Source organism: Oryzias latipes, chromosome 4 (genome assembly GCF_053564925.1).
Source record: "Oryzias latipes strain Hd-rR chromosome 4, Olatipes_Hd-rR_3.1".
Classification (NCBI taxonomy): Eukaryota; Metazoa; Chordata; class Actinopteri; order Beloniformes; family Adrianichthyidae; genus Oryzias; species Oryzias latipes.
In genome coordinates, this window is record NC_136240.1 from 19,797,706 (window position 1) to 19,821,285 (window position 23,580).

Below are 23,580 nucleotides of genomic sequence, written 5' to 3' on the forward strand. Positions count from 1 at the left end.
GAAGATTAAAACATGCTTTATTATTAAATATAACAAAAATATACATAAATGAACAAAAAACATATGGAAACACCTCAGATCTCTGAAATCCGTATTTTTAGCACAGTACAATATTGTTTTCCAATTATTTCATTGTAATGTGACATTAGCCTCCTTTCCATCTGTCAATACAGCTTCCTTTCATCTCCAATGTCCCACTGGCTCATGAAGACCTCACCTGTCTGAAAATTCAACTACAAACCTATTAGTTAACATCATGTTGCATATTCTTCATATCATTAACCGAAGTATTGTTTTCCAGTGGGATGCTTTCAGCTTGATTTCTTTCCAGCATCTCCTCTTCATCACTGCTGTCGAGGATCTCCCCTTCCTCCGGCTCTTCCTCCTCCACTCCTCTCTTTGCCCTTTTCTGCAGCGGAGGCTCAGATTCGGGGCTGATCTCTTCAGCTGCCGTCTGAAGGTTGGTTCCTGTTTGCACTGATGGTGGTGAAACGTGATCCACAGCCCGTTTCTGTCCATCAATCCCAACGTTCTTTGTTGCTAAACTGGTGCAGGCTGATGCAGGTTCAGCTGAAAAAACATGGGACCCATTTTTCAAAATCTTTTCACATCCCTGCTGGAGACGATAAAAATGTCTCAACATGTAAAAAATGTACATTAAATAAAATTCCTAAACAGAGCAGAAATGACAAGCAGTGCAAAAAATAAGATGAAATCAAACTAGAATGGTAGTTTTTTTCGGAAATTTCATTACTTGGAACAGGAAACCGTTTTAGTGTTTGGCCAAAACCACCCAACAAGAAGCGGAACCATTTATGAAGACTGAACATTGAAAAAGTTTAAGCCTTTCAGGATAGTGAAACTGCTGAAAAACAAAATGGGGTGGGGGCATGGTTTTAAACCGCCTGCCCTTGTTTAATAGCCCTCACCTGCTTGCTGTCTTTGCTGGTATGTAAACATCCTGAAGGCTAAGAACAAAAGCTAATAAACCTAAATCTAAAAATACAAAGCAGCGAACAAAAGAAAGTTCATTTAATAAAAACCACACAACTATTCACTTTTAAAGGATACACAATGTGACTACAGGGAACTATTATTATCAAGCATTATTATAAGCATTTATGTTCTTATTTTTACACCCTAAAAGAACATTTAGTTGAAGACGCTATGAAGAGTCTAGTAAATATCCAGATCTGACTGGCTGGTAAAAAGAGCTAGCAGTGACAACTTTAAGAGTTCTATCCATATTTGAGCCAAATAACTAGATGACTCATTTTAAGAACCATTTGCAATCACTTGTGACATTATCAGTCAAAAAACAAGAATAGGTTAAAGCAGGGTTTTTCTTGCTTAGAGGATTTTGTGGTGGTCATAGCCACTAAATGGACTTTAGAACCAAGTATTTCTAAGCAGTGATCTGATAAGATAACTGTGATAAGAACAATGGCACGGTGTCTAAATTCACCAATAAACCAAAGAAAAACTCCAAAACTCCAAAGAAACTCCAACCCACCCACAGACCAAAAATATCCGTAAGTCTTGACCAGTTTTAATGCAAATGAAGGCACAAGAAGGAAAAAAGAGGATGTGATGTATTCCTAGCCCAACAAAGGAATGGGGACAACTGAAAGGAGTTTCTTTTAAAGCCATGTACATCCTATTTTATTTGCATACTGTATATATAATTACCCTCGGTAATCTGATTTTTGTGGGCATGTAGACATGTTCAGTAACTACTTAGAACTTGATATTTTATCAAGTACAGATTGATAGCTGCTAGTTTCTGTACAAAGGTTGGATTTGATTGGATTGTTGAGCTTGTACATTATGCTGATGCTGTCACTCACCAGCATGTAATAATGCAAATACGTTTTAAAATTTTGGTTTTAAAAAAGTTATTCAAATGTTCCCGGTTGAGAATTATTTATGGGCAAATCTTTGGAAAAAGTTCCTCCATGGTTTGTGTCCATAGAGCCATCCAAACTGGATCATGGACTCTGAATTGCACCTGCAACTGCACTTACAACAGCAGTCCAAAAAGTAGATACTGAATGGCTTTTTACTGAACTCAAGATTGTAAGATGTGGTTAAGGCGATTAGCATAATTCATATCAGATCACTGTTATTCTATCATGTTTAATATTCATTTTCTTTAAAAGTAAAAACACCTATGTGCAACACATTTAAGAAGTGACAACTGAATGTTTGCTATGAAGTGGCATTTGATGATCTAGATCTGATTACGGTGAGTGTCTGAAAATATTTTTACAAATGAAACCACAGAGAGGTCAAGCCTCATTTTACAAACCGTAACTTTACTTGCTCAAGATCAGCATGTCTGGTTTTTGTGCCACTGGTACTGTTTGCAGACACAACACAATTCCAAAAGCAAATAGATGACTCTTTCTGCCCTAAATATCCTTGCCTTTTTTATCTGCCAATGGCCAATGAGAATGTGTGGCCCTGAAAATCTTTGACATTAAAAAAAAATCCCAACTAAATTAGTACTTGAACAGCCCTGCTGTGAGTGGACCACACCAGAGTTCACTTTCAAGTGATCCAAGACCCTTATTTTCTAAGTAGACTGGGTTTGCTGTCTATTACGTATTTCACACCTGCCAAGTAAAGCAGACTGAGGATATAAACCTTGGTGCAGAACAAACAGGGTAGTTTGAGGATGCCTCAACTCACTTCATAATCTTTTTTTTTTTTTCACTTAAGACAAATTCTCTCTAGTCGAAAAAAAAGTGCTTCACTCTCTGGATCTGCCGACCAGAACTTCCAACAGCAAACGTAACTTCTGTTGCTTGTATGGCTTTTTAATAACACAATTACTGTTGTAGGTAATCCTAACCACAGCAAGGACTACAGGAAAAGCAAATGGCATTTGGAAATATGTAGAAACCAATGCAATGGTACCAAGCAAACATTGGTTGTTGCAGTCTGTCAACTTAGAGGGCCAACAACATTCATTCAACCCCAAACCATAAACCATTAGATACAGTCACAGAAGCCAGCAGTCATCTCACTTCTGTTTCTCTAGTGTGACTCACACTGGTCTTTCTGCAGAGCGCAGATCGACTTTTAAGGGAAAAATGTTTTGAAGCCATGATACAAGCTGACTTAATGGCTGTCATCCTCAACTGGCACAATACAGCTTGACGAATAAAGACAGGTTGCGTGCTGCAGAACTTTAGCATGTCCTTATCTTCTGTAAATATGCTGCTGCCACCATGTCCGATTGCTTCCTATCACTTCCTGTCCTGCTTCCCAGGCCATGGCATGGGCAGTTTATCTGGATGTTTGAATAGCTAACATTATAAGAAAACAACTTGGAACCAAGACCATATCACTGAAAACAAACAGTCTGACTAGAATGACCTCATTCGTCATTCAGCTGGTCTGTTCTGACTGTATAATGATACTGGGGATGTGGTCTTCTGTGACCATACAGTGATACACAATGTTTGACCGCATTGGACATCTGAAAAGGGAAAAAGTTAGAGCATGCCTCTTCGTGATACCCAGTGCTGTGTTCACAGAAGTGGCACTTCTTTACCGCAAACATGCAAGCGGGTAAAGACAACACAGTGATCGGTTTCCTCATCGTCCGTGGGTTCTACAGTCATGAGGTCATTGTTACACAGCACGCCATGTTTGATCCTCTTCTTGGCCATGCTTGCTGTTGAGGTTAAGTTGGTGTACGTGATGCTGAACAGAACATGCTCATTTCCGTTGGGGTAGTGTGCTGCCATGGTGAAAAATAAGGAAGCAGAGAGGCTCAAGTCCTAGGCTGGATAAAAGGAGGACATGATACAATGCTTTTGGAATCGAGGGAAGGGGAGAGAAACTGGTAGTGTTTGGATCTTCAACGCACTGTACATATATTCATCCTTTTGCTTGGTTACTAAAGAAAACATTAGGAAAGATGAACACCAAACATCTGATGCACAAATAAAATTTTACTATTGAATTAGTGGGTCAATTATAAATTAAGATTACCTGGTCCTTTCAGCGGATAGTCCTTCCATTGATCTCTGAGTACAACATGAAGCACAGGATATTCAATGAGCATTTTAAAGCTCAGATTATCTTTTAGGCTCTTCTCAGTGTCCAACTCATGATACCTATAGGCGACCAAAGTGACAAATGAAAAAAGAAAATATTAGTTAAAATCTTAGATTGCAATACACAAGATTATGTCTAGTTTTGTTTTTCATAAAGTTGCAAAAAGAAAAAATAAGGAGTGAGTATTGGAGTTGTTGGCCGATCAAAAGATGCTTGATGGAAAGAGACCCTGCTTTTTAGGCTGTATTGAGACTGGACACATTTGGTCCACTTAGAGTGAACCAGTGTTTGTTGTTGACTCAAAGCCTGCATTGAACTGGAAAAATAAAATAAAATAAAAAAATAAGAATGAAATGTTGCAACTTTGGTTTAAGATCCTTTGAAATTGATTGAATCCAACAAATAAAAGTCTAATAGAAATCTGTAAATGTGGAAAACGATCAGTAGAAGGAAAACAAGTGTTAACGAGGCAGGTCCATTGGTTCCAATCAACCAACATCATGTAAAGGTTGACTAAGCCAAGACAGCTTTAAGAAATGCCAGATCTTTGATTTAGTAAAACTGCCTTAGATTGGAAGATTTTGAGTTTGGGACTTTGTTGGGAACCTTAAGGTCTCACTCCAACTCACTGCTCCCCCAGGGGGATGGGTCAAATGCACAAAAGACATTTGAGAAAAGTAAGATAATACAAACTCAATGGGACTAAAACAGAAAGTTAAATATACTCAAATAAAATGGAGGATGTCTGGTGGAAATGAATGACCAGAAACCCAACAATTTTATGAAAAATGTTTGATAAGGTGCTTTGTTTCATTTGTTGGAATCCCAATCATCACCAGGAAGAGAACAGTTCTACATGAAAAAAAACCTTTATTTTAATTTCAGTAAAGTTAAGAAACAGCTGACTATTTTGAAGCTTCAACATTAGAAAACATACTGGTACTTAAAAAATCTATTTAGCAAGAAAACAAAATTAAAACAACAACAAAATAACACAATAAAAAAAATCTGTCTGCTGACCTGACAGAAATAAAACTGAAGTAAGGGAAAAAAGGACAGTGGATACACAGAATCAAAAGGTTAGAATAAGAAATGAATATAAAAAAAAAGAAAATAAACAAACATCAAGTAGAAGTGAATGGTTCTGTTGATGCACAGCCCACCTTCTTTCCAGTAAAAAGAAGCTGCTTGTACAGCTATGTTTAGTTAAGCACAAAAACGGCTTTCTTGAAGTCTCACAGTAGAGCTAAAACTCCAGCAGACATTCAACAACAACAACAACATGAGACATGGCTTTTGTGCCAAATGACCACTGGGAAACTATTACTGCCACCATCCATGACTTAGTACCATTTTTTTAGAAAGTAACATCATTTTTAAAAAGGAAAACCTTAGAGACTCGTTTGAAGTTGAAATGCTTTGGCCAAGAATAGGATGGGACCTCTGCTTGGATGCGCCTCATCTTGTTTGTGTTGTGACCTGTAGCCATGTCTCTTATGCAATTCCACAAAGGTGTTTTCTCCGGACAAGCACTAATTTACACTAATAATGTTGGAAATAACCAAAAAGATATATTTAATGGATTTTTTTACAACTACATTATAACAAATAGCATAATACGACAGGAATGTTTGACTTCCAAAGTAAACCATCACCAGAGGGATTTCTACCTCTCAATCATTCATTACCAAAACAGAAAAAGAGAGACAAAACATTCCATGTCAACTCACTGTGCCGCAGCTATGAAAGTATCATGCAAACCACTTGTAAAAGCTTTCTCTGGAAGCACAGCTTTGCCAAGGATAACACAGTCGAAGCTTAGTCATTATTCCAAAAAATTCAAAACAGGAAACGGCAGGAAGTGTTTGTGCTCAAGCACCTTTCCACTTTTACGTGACTGCTTTTTGTAATAGCTGCGCCCCCACCAACAATTAGCGTCTGCTGTGTATTTACAGAGCACTTCAGGGTTACGTTAACATTTACTTTCTGAATTTTAGCTTCATCCATCATTGTTTTCATTTTGACAAAGTTCCATGTTAAACATCCTCACAGGCTACCACTGTGGAGAGGGTGTGAGGGGATGATACCAGGCATAGGTTGGCAGGCATCCCAATCGACACAATATGGAATTTGGAGGTGCATTTTGTCACACAGATTTACATATAACTAAGAGCCAAAGTGTGATGTGCTGGCACAGAGACCACATCTGAGTTTGACTCAACATGTTTGACTCACATGACTCAACGAGAGGAAACTTTTATTTTTAACTAATAGCAAAGTTAAACCTTTAGAAATACTGACGGACAACTGAAAGGTTTCTTTAAGACCGACTCTAATGATTTTTTTTAATATTCTTGTGACATTTTCCTGATCATGGAGGACATATATTAAGAAAATTAAGCTCAAAATTGTGTTTCAGAGTTGTGAATCGGGAGCAGACAAAAAAAGGCAGTTTGAAAAAGATTGTAGAAAAAAAAAACCTGGGTGGGCCACAAACTCTCCGTTTTGCCCCATTCCAATAAGTCCACAAATAGATCCATGTACGTCTTTCTTTTCCTGCCGTCTGGATTGCTTGCCATTTTTATTGAAGCTGTAATGTTAGGTTAGGGTTGTGAGGGGCTAGTGGGAAAGTGTGTAAACAGAGAGCTCTCAGCAATGGGGAGGGAAAGGAGGGGTGGAGTTGCCAATAGTCCCGCACACACCTGAGAGACAATTTTCTGATGAACTACTGCCAGAAACTATGTCCAAGAAAACGACACAGGTATCCCATAATAGCTAAATTTCGATCTGATTATAATTAAAAGAACATTGGGAGCTCGCAAAATAGATTAACAGTTGATCAAAGAGGGTTTTTAAAGCCCTGATTATTTTCATGCATTCCATTTAAAAACATCCGGAGGATTTAATATTTATGATGCCTCTCTTACATTTAATATTCCAGTTTCACAGTGCTTTTACAAAAACAGTAATACCAACAATTTTAATGACGTTTTCTCGTTAATATGACTTCAACTGCGAAAGTGACATTCACATGATGTGGTATTGGAGGACACTAAACTGAACCACATTTAGGTCATCTCACAGATAGGCAAGCACAGTAATTCAATTGAATCAGTTAGTTCAAAAGGGGCCCAAGTCCAAGAGGTTTGTTTTTTCAGGAAATGATTTTAATTGCATAGCTTAAAGGGAGGCTACACCAAATGATTAATACTTTGCCCACATTTAGCACCAGTTCATAGCTTACAAATGCTATAATATGAAGCACCTCACTTTTATCATTTTAGAGGACTAGCAAACTAACACCTCTGGACTTGGGCCCTTCTTTATGGAATCGATTCTGTAGCATAATTACAAATAAAAGTCAAAACCAGAAATGCTTTTTCATTTTCAAAATGTAACTGCATCAAATGACTTCAAATTAAAAAGAAAAATCAATACTTCAAAATGCTTTTTCATTTCTAATTAAAAACCGCTTATTCTGTGTCATAATTAAAATGAAAATGTAAAGAGGGGATTGCATTTGCGTTGTCACATCCACCCTGCAAATAGTAATTATAATAATAATAACAAATAATAATTCAATTCGATTTAGCATTTCCAGAGGGGAGGCAGGGCGATGACGTCAGTGCTATCTCCGTGTGTCCGGCTGCTGAGAGACACATACTAGGAGCAGTGTAAATGAATTTTGCTACACAATTACCAGAGAACTTTTTGAAAATGAAATGTCAAATACCATTTTCATTATCATTTTAATTAAGTGACAGAATGAGCGGTTTTGAAGTAAAAAATTTAAAAGAATTTTGGCGGATTGCTCTTTCATTGTAATTTTGAGTCAAAAAATTCAGTTACATTTTGAAAATGAAAAAGCATTTCTGGTTTTGACTTTTATTTTTAATTATGCTACAGAATCGCTTTTATACTTCTTGAATCAAACAGGGGCGCTGCCATATTGGATAACTAGTGCTGCCATCTATGGGATAAAGCAAAACCCATGCAAGAGAGGCCCATGTCCAGGAATTTTGCACTTAATGCATTTTAAATGTCAAGCTTAGTCAATACATTACAACGGACTTGGGACTTTTTTGCACATAATCAGATAACTTTTCCCTTGAAGACCATAGAACATATAATATCTCTATTTTGAAAAATTGTGGACTTGGGCCCCTTCTAAACTTACTAATTCTATTTTAGTAGTGTCTTTGCCTTCATAAATGTATCTACTTAAAAAAAAAAAAAAAAAAGAGTGCAGTACAACCCACATAGTTACACAAAAGAAGGTGTGCGTTTATTTTGCAAGGTAGGAGAACAGGATGTTTGTGACGTTTTATACGAGGCCATGACTCTGAGCCACTCTGTGGCAAGTAGGAAACGGAAGACAGCCAAACAAAGCAGAGAAGCTAAACATGTCCTATCATTGTAAATCTCATCGGACTTTCAAATAAAAGGGTGAGAAAAATGAAACAGGACTTCTCAGAAAAAGTAGATGGGAAATAGGTTATTGGTGCATGGGACTGGCATCGTTTGGGCCTGAACCAGAGAAAAAAGATGAAGGGAAACATTGCTGCTAGCAACTTTTTGCCAAAGAGCTGCGTAGGTTTGGAGGAATTTACAAGGCAGTGCTGTCACGTCCATAAACAAATTATATTGATATCATACCCACTGTATAAATGTCTCATGATTAGCAAGCTCAGTCAAACAGTCAGCATGGTCACACGAACAGGATACCTGAGCGCTGACATGACTGACATATTTTGAAAACTATCAAAGGCTTTCCTGAAACCATTTACAGATTCTAAGGGTACCCAAACATTTATTTTAGTTTAAAACAAAAAGCATCGCATTTTATGCTGAAAATGACCTTTAGATGTAATAAATTGAACATAAATCCAAACTTTTAATGCATTGCTAAAAAAAACTTTAAAAAAAGGTCAACAAAGTGCAGTAAACTGTAAACAAAGGTCCAGAAAAATGGGTCAGTTTCTTTGTCTGACATTTCTGCAAAGTAATACTACACCAAGTACAAAAGTAAAGTGGTCGGGCTCACCTGACAGAGTTAGCTTTTCTTCCCTCTGCTTTCATGAAGACCTTCACATTTTCTGATGAAGCATTAACATACATCTTCAACCTGGAAAAGAGAATCACATCAGAAAACAAGACCAAAAAGAAAAGCACACCAAAGCTCATGTGCTGCCTTGACTGACATTTTTCAGGTGGTTCCTGTCAAAGTTGACGAGTACATTGGACAGAAATCCAAATGAATCGAAGTTTAGAGCCATACAGCCTAGGCAAAAAAACTGGGAATTCCATCAGCAAACAGCAATAACCTGCTAAACGTGGAAGGTTGTTGCTTAAATATCCCCTACACATAACCAATGAAAAACACACCTAAAATAATTTGTGTTTTGCAAACATTACCAGATTTGACATGGTAATGGCCCTCATAATCTACACTTGCACCCTTTGACATAATTTTGAATTCTGCAATGTTAGCAGAAACTGAAAATTTCAGCGAGACTTTTGGATCTACATTCTTTTAAAAAAAAAAAAAACTTTAGGGCAGGTGCAGACACAAGGATGGAAAATGCTGCCGAGTGTCCAGCTTCTGTATAAATTATTTAATTAAATTATTTCATTTTTTAAGATGGCATCTCGCTTTAATGGCTCTGCTGAAATCTCTTTTTTTTGCTCCTGCCTCATAGCAGTCTGTCCTTAAATGATAAAGTCAACATGAAGGAAAATAAAAAAAAACCTGAACCTCTTTCCTACAGACACAGAGGACGCTGTGACAGATTCTAACTATCAGAAGAAATGTTTTGCTTTTCTAATAATACTTAGGCCCAAGACAATCCCAGCAATGTTTTTATTTGTGTGTAAAAACAGTTGTATTTCTGTTACACCTGAATGAATGATTGAAGCTAGAATGGTAAAATATTATAATTGTTCTTTACTTAAACTGCTTTCAGGGTAGGGTTGTGCCGATGGACGATATCATCGTCCATCGTGATGGGTGACGGACATCCCGATGGAGAGACCACCATCGTGATGCCACGCCCCCGCCACGTTGCGCGTCGACACCATAAGCCGCGGTTACATGTACAAAATATCTTGATGGGATCAATGGTCGGATTAGAATCCAACCGTGTACATGGGCCCAGAAAAATGTTTTTAGAATATAAAAAAGTTCACTAAGGTCACACTTTCCGTCGGAATAAATCATTCGCACATGCGCAGTAGGGTTTGAAAAACGGAAGCATATAAACTCCGCCGAGCGGCTTTTTTTCTTCAAACTTTATTGTATGTAACAATTCAATACAAAACATTGTTAAACAGCGCCGAGCGGCTATATACATTGACATGTCAGCTCGGTAAAATACGAGATGATCTTCTAAACGTGCTTTTAATAATGTTACGGTTATTATGAAACACCTGTTCGCTCATCATTTGAATTTTAATCCGTGTGGTCATTGCTTTTTCTGAACGAAGCCAGGATTAGCAGTATGCTAACACGGGCTAACAACATTAGCTTTGGGTGGCGCTGCTTGCTGGCTGCACGTAAACATGTAAGAATAACATCAGCCTTTATTTAGTCGGGACACGACTGGAAACACAAATCCGCGTGATTGTTTGAATGTTTTCTAAGGACTGAGCGACATTTCTGCTTTGAAGCTCAAACCGCTGTGTGTGCTGACGATCCGAGCTGTGCACAGACACACACTTTTAGACCCGGTTCTGAGTTCGGTTGCTTGAGCTGCGGGACGGATCGCAGTCTTAAATCTCCCACACATATCGCTCATGTACCCCCCCCCCCCCCTTCCCATCAAACACAAAGCTGTAAGTCCGCACTCCCCCGGAAGTGCGGGAGCGGACTACTTCTCTTCTATTTTGTTTGTTACTTTTTTTGTTAAAGTCACTTCCCTCAGTTTATACTGGATCATCGCAGATTGGGAAATAAAATGAAAAAAGCAAAAAAACGAATAGCAGTTGTATAAGAACGAAAAATGTAAAAATGGTAAGTAGAGGAAGAACAAGTTAAGTATACAGTAAAGAATTATTTACCGTCAAATAAAATGTCACCTTGAGGTTCAGAGGGACAGGGGCTTGGTCACATTACCTCAGGGATTGGAGAAATCTATATTAAGAGTATAGAATATATCTATATTCTGTTTTTGAACCACGTTTTACATCCTTCTTAACTTAAAAAAAGACATGAGGTGATAGTAAGGAGAGCAGGTGATCTTATTGTGTTTTAATAGATTAGATTGATGGAATGAACATTGTGGAAATAAAAAAAAGACTAAATCATAAGGAACCCTACATAGATAATTAAGGTAATAATATGAGCAATATTCTCCAGATCAGATCTGAATTACTCCTGCCTCCAAATGTAGGTTTATTATAAAACTAGCTAATAAATGATCATGTGTGTCTGCTAGGCTACTTATTTCTAATGTTATTACTTTTGGATTTAAAATATGGTTTTCTTGCTTCTGGCTTCAGTAAAGTGAACCGTAAGCTGAGTATTTAACAAATGTGCAAAAGGATGTATTTTCATTTAAATGCAATACATTTATCATTTCTGTCATACTGTGTGCCATTGGGGGGTGGTTTGGCCTGGGTGTTTCTCAACCCAGAACTGCCCAGCAAGCTGCTAAGGCATTCCCATTCCAGAGTCTGAACAGCTTTAACATTGAGTGCGAAAAGAGCCAACAAATCCTTTAAATATAAACGTAAAAGTAACAAAGCTCACTTTTGACGAGTCACAGGGTCTGACTCTGTGGGATGGATGTAGGTTGTCAAGATTTGCTTCAAGGTGTGTCTGTCCGGCACCCTGAAACAGAGAAAATCCAAAAACATTGAAAAGCATGTAAAAACTTCACAGATATCTTTATTAAGAAATGTGTGGTTGTGTGACTCACCTCCTCTGACTGAACTCTGAGCTGCTCTGAGGAAACATGAGCTTCAAGTGCCACAGAAACATTTTCTCTCTTTATTAGACGGAAAGAAAAAAAACTCCATTTTAGTTTCATCTTTTAAACTTTTTTGATCCTTCTGACAATTTTATCCCAACATGTCTGATGACATCATGGGTGCTTAATTGGTATTCCCTTCACAATAAGGAACAAATGCTCTTGTTAAACTCAGATTACAAAAGAGATGCAGACGTTCTCTTTCCAAGACACAACTAACTGGTAGCTTCTGGTGTAAATGAGTGCATTTGTTAACAAAACCTCTTAATCCACTCAAAAAATTGAAGCACTTCTTCAGAACTGAATGAAACATTTTTCTCTGCAGATGGGAAATGCTTGTGGCTTGTTGGATCCAATGAAAAAGTAATAAACACTAAAAAAAAGCAAACAGAACTTTGCATTAAATGTTTATTATTCTGCAACCAAAGTCCACCTGGCTAAATCTTGGTGGTCCATGTGTCGTTTAGTACCAGGCTGTAAGACTGCAAGTTAAATAAAATTACTGACTGTCTGTATGGTGTACCAAAACCTAGTGCCAACAGCCAAAGCTGAGTGTGTAAAATTCTAGCATTAACCACATCAATCACACGGAGAAGTTCCCTGGTGTCCAATTCACCACACTAAACCAAGACATTTTATTTTAAAGGCTCAAGCCTGAAAGAGAAAAATGACCAGCAAATAGTGACCTAAAACAGACCAAAAGGAAGATGGTACTTCCTTTAGGTCCTATTTTGTGTCACCACTCCCTTGCGCCCAAACCACAACTTATGGTGCCGCCTTCCAACCATCGATGTATATCAGAACTGGACAAAGCGATCCCCAAGCAAACAGCTATAAATAAACATCCATGGAATACAATCTAAAAAAACAATACCAAACAATTTTTTTAATTCTCATGAACATTTCCTCACAAACTAAGCAAAATAGGCATAACTGCTTCATGAAACATTTTTAAGTCAATATCCCTAACACAAAGTGAGTTGACTGAAATTAACCATAGTTTATGATGTAAGTTTTACAAAGGACAGAAAATGGACAAAGTTAAAATTCTTAGAAAACAGCAAGATGCCAAAAACTTATCAATGTATAGAGAATGGTCTGGCTTGGTCCAAACAGTAAGAACTGTTACTGTAGCAGATGAAGATGAACCATTTAGTGCATGCAAAGATACTTCAATTGTCTGAAGTAGCAGCGAAATCTCAACAAACCACCGTGATTCAATGTTGGAAATAGAAAAAGAAATTTTGAGTAACTGGTGAAAAAGGTCTCTTTGAAGTGATTTCTTAAGATACCCTTACTTCTGTAAAAATGTTTTCTAAATACAAATAGAGTTTATGACAAGTATCTTCTTGGTTGAAAAACAAACAAACAGATGCTCTCTTTTGTAAGGCAGTGAGAATTGGTGGTTCAGCAAAAATGTCAATTCAGTACCGGCAATTTAAATTATTTAAATACTTTTATTTTTGTATCAGCTTTGTCATGCTTAACATCATTTTAAGGATCATCAAAGCATATGAAGTCCAGGGCATTCAGGACAAAAATGTTTAGCTACTGCTCTACACAGGGAGCTAGGAAGAAAAAAAAACAGCAGTTTCCGGAGGCCCCCCCAATAGTTTTCTCACATGAGTCAGAGAAAGCAGTGAGTATGCTTGAGTTTAACCAGTTTTAGATTTGTTGCAACAATGTTTGCTGATCTGCATCTTTGTTCATACAAGTTCGTCCAGGCTTGGCTCCAGCTGTGGCGATGCCAATATTCAATCATTACAACAAATGGAAACTATGTGTTTTTAGTGGAAGAAGGGCTTGTCCAGGGATGCTTTGAATCATTTGAGTAGGGACAGAATGGCTTCCAGGCACCAATGTTATTCATTGATTTAAGGGGGTTGGGGTGAGGAGAATGAAAACTGTTAGCCTCTTTCATATCATGAACCATGCACAATTTAGTATAGAAAAGAAAAGTACACCAATTTAGCTGCTCTATAAAAGCCTTGTTTGAAGAATGCTACCGTTGCTACCATGACCAAGCAGATCTTCATCTGATCATCACAAGATCAGTCAGGTGCCATAACTTTAAAAGACAACCATTACTTTCTTTAGGGTGAGAGGAAAAAAAACAGCAATAACCCACAAGAACCGAGGCCCATTTTTCGTGAAAAATTACATAATGTAGAATATACCACAAACCAAGTGGACCATTAAACACATTTCTGGTATTTTTCTGTTACACTGAGGTCCTCATGGGTTCTTACGGGTTAAGTGAACCCTTGCAATGTTGAGTAGCAACAGCAATGGCAACCACTAGCTGTTGTGGGAAAGTAGCTAAAGTTCCAAAAGCTACTTCTACACAGAGAATGAACCACATGCGTTTGCTGATCTCAGAAGTCCTTTTGGAACAAACCAGCTCCTTGAAAGACCACATGAAGGCCAATGAGAGAAAGAGGGCAAAGTAAAAACGTGAAACTCAGAGTGGTGTGGCTTCTTTTCCCCATTTCTATTTTTATTTCTTGGTTAAATGTCTATGCCAAAACTTGGGTGGTAATAAGACTCTGGTTAGAAGGGTTTTGGAAATCTCTGTATTCCCATACAAAAAATAAATTCACAATTAGATGACAGGGGGTCTAATCCAAAGCCTTAGGGGGGGGAGACCAGAGAAGACCAAAAGTGACTCATTAGACCTATTCGAGTTCCGTCTTGCACACTCATTGCTAAACCAAAACTGCAGTCTTTACTTTTCTCTGAGACACGACTCTTAACTGAGAAACAAGAAAAACCAAGAATCAGAGTAGGTTGTCAAGAAATTCAAATTAAAGTAATACAACTAGTAATTACTGTTGTTTACCTGTACAAAAATCTACAAAGGATAACAATAATAATAATAATAATTTTACATGCCACTATGTTTCACAATACTTTAGGGACTATGGGCGGAAAAAAACCCCACAATGTATGTCAAGTTTCATTTTGTCCCAGTGTTCATTGTCATCACAGTTTCTGGTTCTTTGTTGTCACAGTTTCTGGTTCAAAAAAAGTCCAAATACTTTATTGATGACATCAATAACGTAAGTACCATCTTTTTAGAAAAGTGTTTCTCTGTAATGTGTGCAGAATGAAGGTCCCTGGTTGTGTCTGAATTCATCTGTTACTCACTACACGCCATTTTGCAGAGCTGTCCGAATCTACAATTCCAAAATCCAATGCCCTAGAAATTTCCCAGAAGTCTTTGCGAAAAAAACCAGAGCGCGTAGATGCTCATTAGATTGGCAAATATAGACCACAAGGCATTGCATTTGAATGAGTTTTCATGCAAAAAAAAAGAAGTTATTTAAATGCAAACTTTTCTAACCACAGAGTATGTTATGGTTTCTTGTTCATTTATATCAAAACTATAAAGAGAAGAGAGCAGTTTAACCTCTAGAACTGTTATAAATATCTTTGTAACACTTATAAAACTACTCCTTTTTAGGTTAAGAGAAGTTTTGCCTGAAACAAAATTAGAAAGAGGTAATAGAGCTACAGGCAGCCAAAAAACTGTCTGCTGGGATCTAAAAAACACCAGAAGCCCCTTCTGATTGCTTAATTTCAGTTTAATTTGAGTAGAGGTTGTACTACATGTGAGGCATTCATACTGTGCCATGAAACTTAGAAGAAATGACTCTCTCCATTTTAATGAATTTTCACTATGTCATTAATCATACACCGCTCTTTTTTCAGCAACTCAGTGGTCAATGTCACTGCTACTTCTCATCATTTTCAAAACTGCATTAATTGGTCTAATGAAGGTCCTAAGTTACAACTTTGGTTTACTATGTCTTCCAGTCCATGTGCATTTCATTCAAATGTTCACAGTAGGAACACAATCACGGATGAGTAACATTTTAATGTGCCTGCTACATCACTCTCTGTCCTCAGGGAGGGGTGTTGGCAACTATCCTCTCTGCAGGAACAATCCAAACCAAGATCACCAATCCTTACAGCCCCCACAACACCACATTCTTAATTACACCCACTTGAAAAGTTTTACCAATCACATGATAGCCATTTGACGTTATATTAAAAAAAATGTAACTAACAAAGACACTAGGAAGGGAGCTGAGAGAACGGCATATTTGTGGAAACAACACAATACCTGGTTTATGCAAGAACATCATTAGTGGTCAGGGAATCGTTAATTACGGTATTCGTATCAACGCCATTAACCGATAAATACGGTACAAAAGAAGGGGTGGAAAGCTTAAAACAGCACTCAATATGTTTAAAGCCAGAAATAACTGACTTCCAGTAAACATACAACAAATGTTCAAAGACAGAAATAGGGGTGATGAGTTAAGAAATCAACTGATTTTTTTAAAAGCAGCGCCTTTTTCCTACAAAAAAGAAAATGTGCTTATCAATTTGTGGTGTGGATTTATTGAACGGGCTGGATGAAGGTTTAAAACAAAGCAAACGTTCACATATATTCTAAAAACCCTACAAGATGTCACTGATGAAACTTTACAGGCCTATAATTGATGAATAAAAACAAACGTGCAAATATCACTTCTGCATAGGAGCTTTATAGAATGTCATGTGAATGTTTTGAGGGAGAAAAACTAAATAGAAAAATGCACAACATAATGTGTTGAGAAAAGGAGTGGGATCAAACAAGATTTTTCTTCTACCCACTCCTTTTTTTTTTTTTTTTTTTTTTTTTTTTTTTTTACCTTGTCCTGTCCAACAGCTGGGCAAACAGATGAGAGCTGAGGGCCTCTTGTGTTGGACATATTTTACTTTAACAAGAGGGGTTATTAATCTTCAGACAAACCAAAGGTATGTCTGAATAAACCCCTTTTGTAATTGAGGCCAAACTTTATTAATTTCAAACATGTTTGAAGATCTTTGGTGTTGGACCGGACGGAAAAGGAAAGAGGGGAAGAAGAGAGAGGGACGTTAGAAAGAGGGGGGGAAGGAGGGTGATAGTAGGAGGGGAAGGGGGATAAGACCATGAAGCAGCATAGAGCAACAAGTTTACTGGTTGTTAATCACCATGGTAAGGCTCAAATGCAGTACAAAAAGGGCGGAGCCTGTCCACACACACACCCAAGTGTCAAACACACCTGCTAGTTGCAAAAATGTCCATCTGTCGACATGTACACAAAACAGATAGTGCTCACACGCATACTTATGCCTTAAAACCAACTAGTGTGAAACATTTCAGTCATTCAGTCACGCAAACCGCCAGTGCAAAGGTGAGCCAACACCCGTGCTCAGGTGAGTGCTCATGTTCTTCTAATATGGATGGTGGAATGTGTAAAGAAGGAAGGAGAGCGCCCAGCCATCCCCACCCCAAGACCCCCACCGCAGCAGCAGCGGCAGCCGGAATCCCCCCCACGCCACACGGAAACCGGCAGGGAACAACCGCCGCCCGGGCGACCAAGCCCGCCACCCAGGCCAGGGCCAGCAGGACCGCCGCAAGGCCCCCCAGAGCCAGAGAGCAGGGAGGCACAGAGGGAAAGAGAGGGCCGCCCCAGCCCAACCAGGAGAACAGCCCCCCCGCCGCGCCGGGAGAGCCCAACGCAGGGCCCCACCGGAGAGGGACGCCCACAGCCCCAGATGAGCACCCCACCACCACCCAGGAGTTCCGGGCATCCCCCCGCCCCAACCCCAGGTACGAGCCAGGACCCCCCAAGGGAGACCCGCCCCGCACTCCAGGCAGCCATCCGCCCGGCCCACGGTTGGTCCAGGGAGGAGCAAGGCAGGGGCCCGCCGCCCCCGCCCAGGAGGGGGGAACCCCGGGGAAAAAAGAGGGCCCACAAGGGGTGTTGTAAATATGGCCCGACCAGGCTCGGCCACAGTTGGAAGTTAGGCGGGGCCCAGCGCTCAGGAGCAAGGACCAGAACCCACCCCCCAGGGACACCAACACCCCCGGCTCAGATGTAATGTGAACCCCCCCACCGCGCGGAGAGAGCACCGCCGGGCCCAGGAAGCCGGCACCCCGGGGACACGGCCGCCGCTCCAAAGGGGCCCGTACCCCCCACCAGGGAAGAGGCAGGGGACAGATGGTCCTAGGTCCCACCTTCCTTGCAAAATGTGTGTGCGTATATGTGTGTTTAAGAGGGTGTGTGTGTGCATGTGTGTGTGTTTATGTTGGGATGTATATATTGAGGGGGGAGGGGTGTGTGTACTAAGGGGGGTGCAGTTAAAATTGGCGGGTAGGGCACTAAGGGGACATCTCCTGATTACTCACAGTGATGTCCCCTCACCCTCCCCACCAAGGGGCCCTAAATGTCTAAGGTGCGGTTAAAATTGGCGGGTAGGGTGCTAGGAGGACATCTGCTGCTTGCTGGCAGTGATGTCCAAGCACCCCCCCTACCAAGGGCCCTACATGTCTAAGGTGCAAATAAAACCGAAAGAGGGGGGGCCCACTCCATACGGCAACCATAGGAGGGGGGGCCACTGCCTAGTAACCCCCCCCCCCCCAAGGCTCATCGCAGGCTAATCCCCCCACCCCCTCACCCTATTATGAGGTTATATGAGGAAGGGGGTAAGTTGGGGACAGCTGGTAGACTGTCCCCCGGTGGTCAAACAGCTGTCCCCCGCCCCCCCCCCCAGCAAGGGGGCCAGGCCCACCCAGCCCAGGGGCCCCACCCCCGGAGGCGCCGACACCCCAGGCCCAGCACCACCCACCCCACACAGAGGGAGAGGAGCCAGAAAGCGCCGGCCCCCCCCGGAGCAAGCCCAGGCCCCCGCCCCCAAACGCCGGCCCTAGAAGAGCTCTGGTCAGGCCTCGACGGGACCGAGGCAGCCAACCGGCCGGGGAAACCGCCGATGGCCTCAGCGGAGACCCCGACCCGTCAACCCCCCCTGCCCCGTACCAATAGTGGCCCCCCCCCTCCCCCAGAATGCCCCCCCACAGGACAGGGCCGACAAGACCCCCCACCCCACCCCACCCCAGACCCCGCAGCCGAAGCGGATGACACCCAGAGCGCCCGGGGGCCCCAAGAGGGTTGTCCCGTCCCGCCCCAGAGCCAGGGAAGGGCTGATCCCAGCCCCAGGCGTAGATGGGAAGCCCATCCAGTGCCGCTGGGCCCCCCCCCCCCCGAGCAGCGCCCCCCGCCAACCCCCCCCAGCACAGGCAAAGGGACCACCCCCCCAAGCCAAGCCAGAACACCACCCCCCCCCCCACCACGCACCCCCACACCCAAGCCCAGAGGACCACGCAGCGCCCCAGCCCGCCCCACCCCGGCGCCGGACCCGACCCCCCGACCAGCGGAGCCCCCACCACCCCCCGCCAGGCACCGGAGGCCCCGGCCCCCACCCCAGCCCACGGCAGAAGGGCAAGGAGCAGCGACGACCAGGCCCCCCCATCCCCTAAGTCATGGAGTCAGCTATGGGAGACCAGAGAGACCGAATTCTTTCAAAGTTACTTGAACTTTGGGCTGACATTTTTTCCAAGCTGATCTGATCAAGCAGCAGATTTCTGTGTTGACTTATATTTATATTTTTCTTGCTTTTCCAATTTGTTAAAATAGTTTTTTTAGCAATGCAAAGAGTTATGAAAATGATATAGCCTAATCCTCCTTCTACATCGATGGCACTCATGTCACCAAGCACACAAAGTGACGGTGAAGCTGTGATTGAAACCTTAAGCCAGACTGATAAATCGGCACATACCTGCTGCCAGAGAGCCTGGACAGGCGTGCAGAACCACAGTGCATGCATGTAATTGTCGGGTAGATTACTGTCACAGTGCTGACAAATGTCTGAGTTGCTGAGACCCATCTTGAACATCCTCTGTCCAGTGTAGTAAATTCTGTGAAGGGTTTTAAAATGGATTAGCTGCAGATTTGGACTTTTTGTCAGTTTAAAGGTGTTTAGACAAAGTTCTGACCAAAAGCTTTCATCTGTGCTGATGCTCAAATCCGCATCCCATTTTGTTGTCGGAAGTGAGATGTTATTATCTAAATTACATAAAAGTTTGTATATTTTGGAGAGAGTTTTATTCATTGAGAAATTGATCAGAGTGGTAACTACATCTGGTAGCTTTAAATCGTTGTCTCTGTATTTAAATTTTTTAGTAATACTTGATTTAAGTTGCTGATATTCCAAGAAGTTATTTATTCCATGTTTGTCTTGAAGTTCCTGGGGAGTTATGAATCTTCTATCAATAATTACGTGCTCTAGTTGTTTTATGCCCCCTGCTTGCCAAGCTGGGAAGTGGATAATTTTTTTGTTTATGAGGATGTCTGGGTTGTTCCAGATGGGTGTCATTTTGCACGGTTGAATTGATGATTTTGATATTTTGAGAAATTCCCACCAGGCTGTTAAAGTGGCGTTTATATTAATAGTTTTGAAACAATCCTGTTTTTTAACTGTTTGGCTAATAAATGGAAGATCTGACAGGTTGATCTTTCCACATAACGCCTGTTCCAAGTCTAACCATGAGTTGGTTTCTGGATTATTTTTTAACCATTTTAAGATGTATTGTAATCTATTTGCAAGAAAGTATTTGTGGAAATTAGGTAATTCTAATCCTCCACAGCTTTTTGCAGATTTTAAAGTTTTTAGACTAATTCTTGCAGGTTTATTGTTCCATAAAAAGCTTGATATGGATGAGTCTAATGTTTTGAACCATTTTAGTGGCGGTTGTGTGGGAATCATTGAAAAGAGATAATTAACTTTGGGTAAGATTTTCATTTTTACCGTGGCTACCTTGCCCATAAGGGACAGAGGCAGGTTGGTCCAGCGTGTTAGATCGTCCTGTATGTTTTTCAGTAATGGGGTGTAGTTTAGCTGCACCAGTTCTGATAGTTTGGGGGAAAAATTGATACCTAGATATTTGATATTTCCTGATTTAACTGGTATTGTGAGTCTTTGCTCCGCATTATTGTTCAGTGGTAATAAAACAGACTTATTCCAATTAATGGAATAGTCTGATATAGAGGAGAATTCATTAATGATTGTTGCCGTTTCATTTACAGAATGTAAATTACTTAAAAACAGTAATATGTCATCTGCATAGAGACTAATTTTATGATGGCTGTGTTTAGTTTTGATTCCTTTAATGCTTTCATTCTGTCTTATTGCTGCAGCTAAAGGCTCAATGAATATAGCAAAAAGAGAAGGAGAGAGTGGGCAGCCCTGTCTGGTTCCTCTTCCGAGAAAAAACCTGTTTGAAGTCTGTTTATTAGTTCTAACTGATGCATTGGGGTTGTGATATAATATTTTGATCCATTTGATGAATGCTTCTCCAAAACCAAACTTATGGAGGGCGGCAATAAGGAACTTCCAGTTTACTCTGTCAAAAGCTTTTTCAGCATCCAGTGATAGTATGGACATTTCCTGGTTGTTAATGGTGGCAAAATCTATTATATTAACAAGTCTTCGGAGATTGTCATCCGAGTGTCTGCCTTTGATAAATCCAGTTTGGTCGAAGTCAATTATGTGAGGAGTGATTTTTTCTATTCTCTGTGCTAGTGCTTTGCAGATAATTTTTACGTCTGCATTGATTAGAGAAATAGGGCGGTAGCTTGAAGGACTATTGGGATCTTTGTCTGGTTTTAGAAGAAGAATTATGTTGGCTGAGTTCATGTTAGGTGGCATTGATTGGCTTTCATTGATAGATGTGACCGTTTCATAAAACGTTGGTGCCAGCTGTTCCCAGAATTCTTTATAAAACTCAGCAGGAAAGCCTCCTTTTCAACCCCATCGTTTTGTTTTATCGGTCTATATAACTCTTGTGTTTGTTTTCATTTTGAGTTTGAAATTAAAAAGAAGAACTGACCCATATGGGATTTCATATATACAGTGTTCCATGTTTATCGAGGGGGGTACATTTAATAAATAACCTGTGATTAGTGACTTCCATGAAGAAGGATCGCAGATGTTTAAGGCTTGCTAAACTTCTCATGACACACTTTATACACTTTCTCAGGCAGACATCGATATTTTCACACTTTTCTTTAAAACTTTCAAAGTTCGAGCCGTCATAAAAATAAGGCCAGTATTACAGAATGAAAATGAAGATCAGATCGTGATGCAGATTTATGTAATGTAATGGAAGAGACAGACAATATCAACAGCCAATCAGAATGCAGAAAGTAGTGTGCTGTTTATAGAAAAAAAAAGTATGCGAAGTTGTGCTGAAAAAAATCTGTGAACCAGTGAGACCGTAAAAGGTCAACCCAGGTACAGCGAGAGAACACTGTAATTAAGATGTTAAGACTTTGCCCTTTTTTCCTTCCTAGGGGGGGCAGTTGTTAAGTCTTGTCCATTTGTTTTTATCTGTAATCTTAGATTTGTGTTTACAAATCTAAGATTCTAAGTTTGTGTGTACAAACTTCTAAGTTACAAAAATGTGTACAAAATTCTAAGTTTGTGTGTACAAACAGAACTTTTTGACCATCAATGGTGGAATTAAAAATTCCTCCTCCATTATGTGGACCATGAATTACTAGGATTGTATTTTTGGAATGTAACTGGAATTGTAATTTTGTCTGCTGGACATTCGAACATCTTATATTAATTCTTAAAAGTTAATTGTCTCAACGCATGTAGAGATTTTCTACCAACTGACAGTCAAAGCTTCTTTACAATGCTTTTTGAAGTAAAAATGATACTTTTTCTACAAGTAACTAGCATTACTTCACTCTAAAGCCTGTTGTCAAAATTTGGAAACCAAATTAGTTTCCTGCTAACCCAGAAAGCTGGGGTTAATTGAGGTTAATCCCCAATATATGGAATAAAATATGAGCAAAAAAACCACAGCGGCTCATGTAACAAATGATCACAAATAATGACTGAAATATGCTCAGTCATTATCCAGGATAACTGCTTCTGCAACGTGTCGCCCAGCCTTCTCGAGCCGAGGAAAATGCCCTGTCACGCCAGAGCGAGGATGAAGAAAACATAATTCCACCTCAACATAAGTACTGCCAATATTCTGCCAAACGCCACCAATTACGCTCATACCCTCCCAGGCTGGAACGAGTTAGAGGCAGCCTCTTAACTTTTAGAGATTTCTTTTTTACTAAGGGCTTTTAAAGTTAGTGACTGGTAAGGAAAAAGCAATATAAAGCATGTAAATTATTATTATTATTTGTGATGCCAACAATAAACACAAGAGAGAAATGTGGGTGCATGAAAGCCCCCCAGTCAGCCGTCTGCCAGTAATTATCCCTCTTTGGCAGAGCAGATGCAAAGCTTGAAGAGGTTGCTAACCAGCTAAAGTCACACCAGTTCCCACATCTGCTTTCTATATTATGTACTTGTAGATTTTGAAGCCCATCCCCCCCCCCCCCAAACTATTCCTAGCTTGTTTGTCAGTCAGAAAAAAAAATGTAAAGCATGTAAATCTAAATACATAGACTACTGTTTAGTTTGTTGGCTAAATCAATTAATACCATAAAGGTTTTACTATGTGCAACAATCAAGCTGTAGTTGGATCTGGGAATCTGTCACTAGAACATGACATGAAGCCATTTTCCTCAAATAAGCCTCCTTCCCCCAACACCTGAACATCACCACACGCAGACGTGACAGCAACAGACGTAGGATGGAAAACAGGGTG

The 23,580-nt window shown here is 40.3% G+C and overlaps 1 protein-coding gene across 2 annotated transcripts in view; it reads right to left on the reverse strand.

The window, feature by feature from the left end:
• Window positions 1-23,580, reverse strand: part of znhit6 (zinc finger HIT-type containing 6) — a 31,448-nt gene continuing 7,868 nt past the window's right edge. Inside the window, exons 6-10 of one of the 2 annotated variants that reach the window (XM_004068034.5) lie at window positions 11,985-12,053; window positions 11,816-11,896; window positions 9,113-9,193; window positions 4,003-4,127; window positions 1-570 (exon numbers count right to left, since the gene is read on the reverse strand). In XM_004068034.5, coding sequence (XP_004068082.1) covers window positions 245-570; window positions 4,003-4,127; window positions 9,113-9,193; window positions 11,816-11,896; window positions 11,985-12,053 — 682 coding nt within the window. In that variant the 3' untranslated portion in view covers window positions 1-244. The remainder of the gene's footprint in view (window positions 571-4,002; window positions 4,128-9,112; window positions 9,194-11,815; window positions 11,897-11,984; window positions 12,054-23,580) is intronic. The other variant, XM_078946030.1, reaches the window with a different exon arrangement.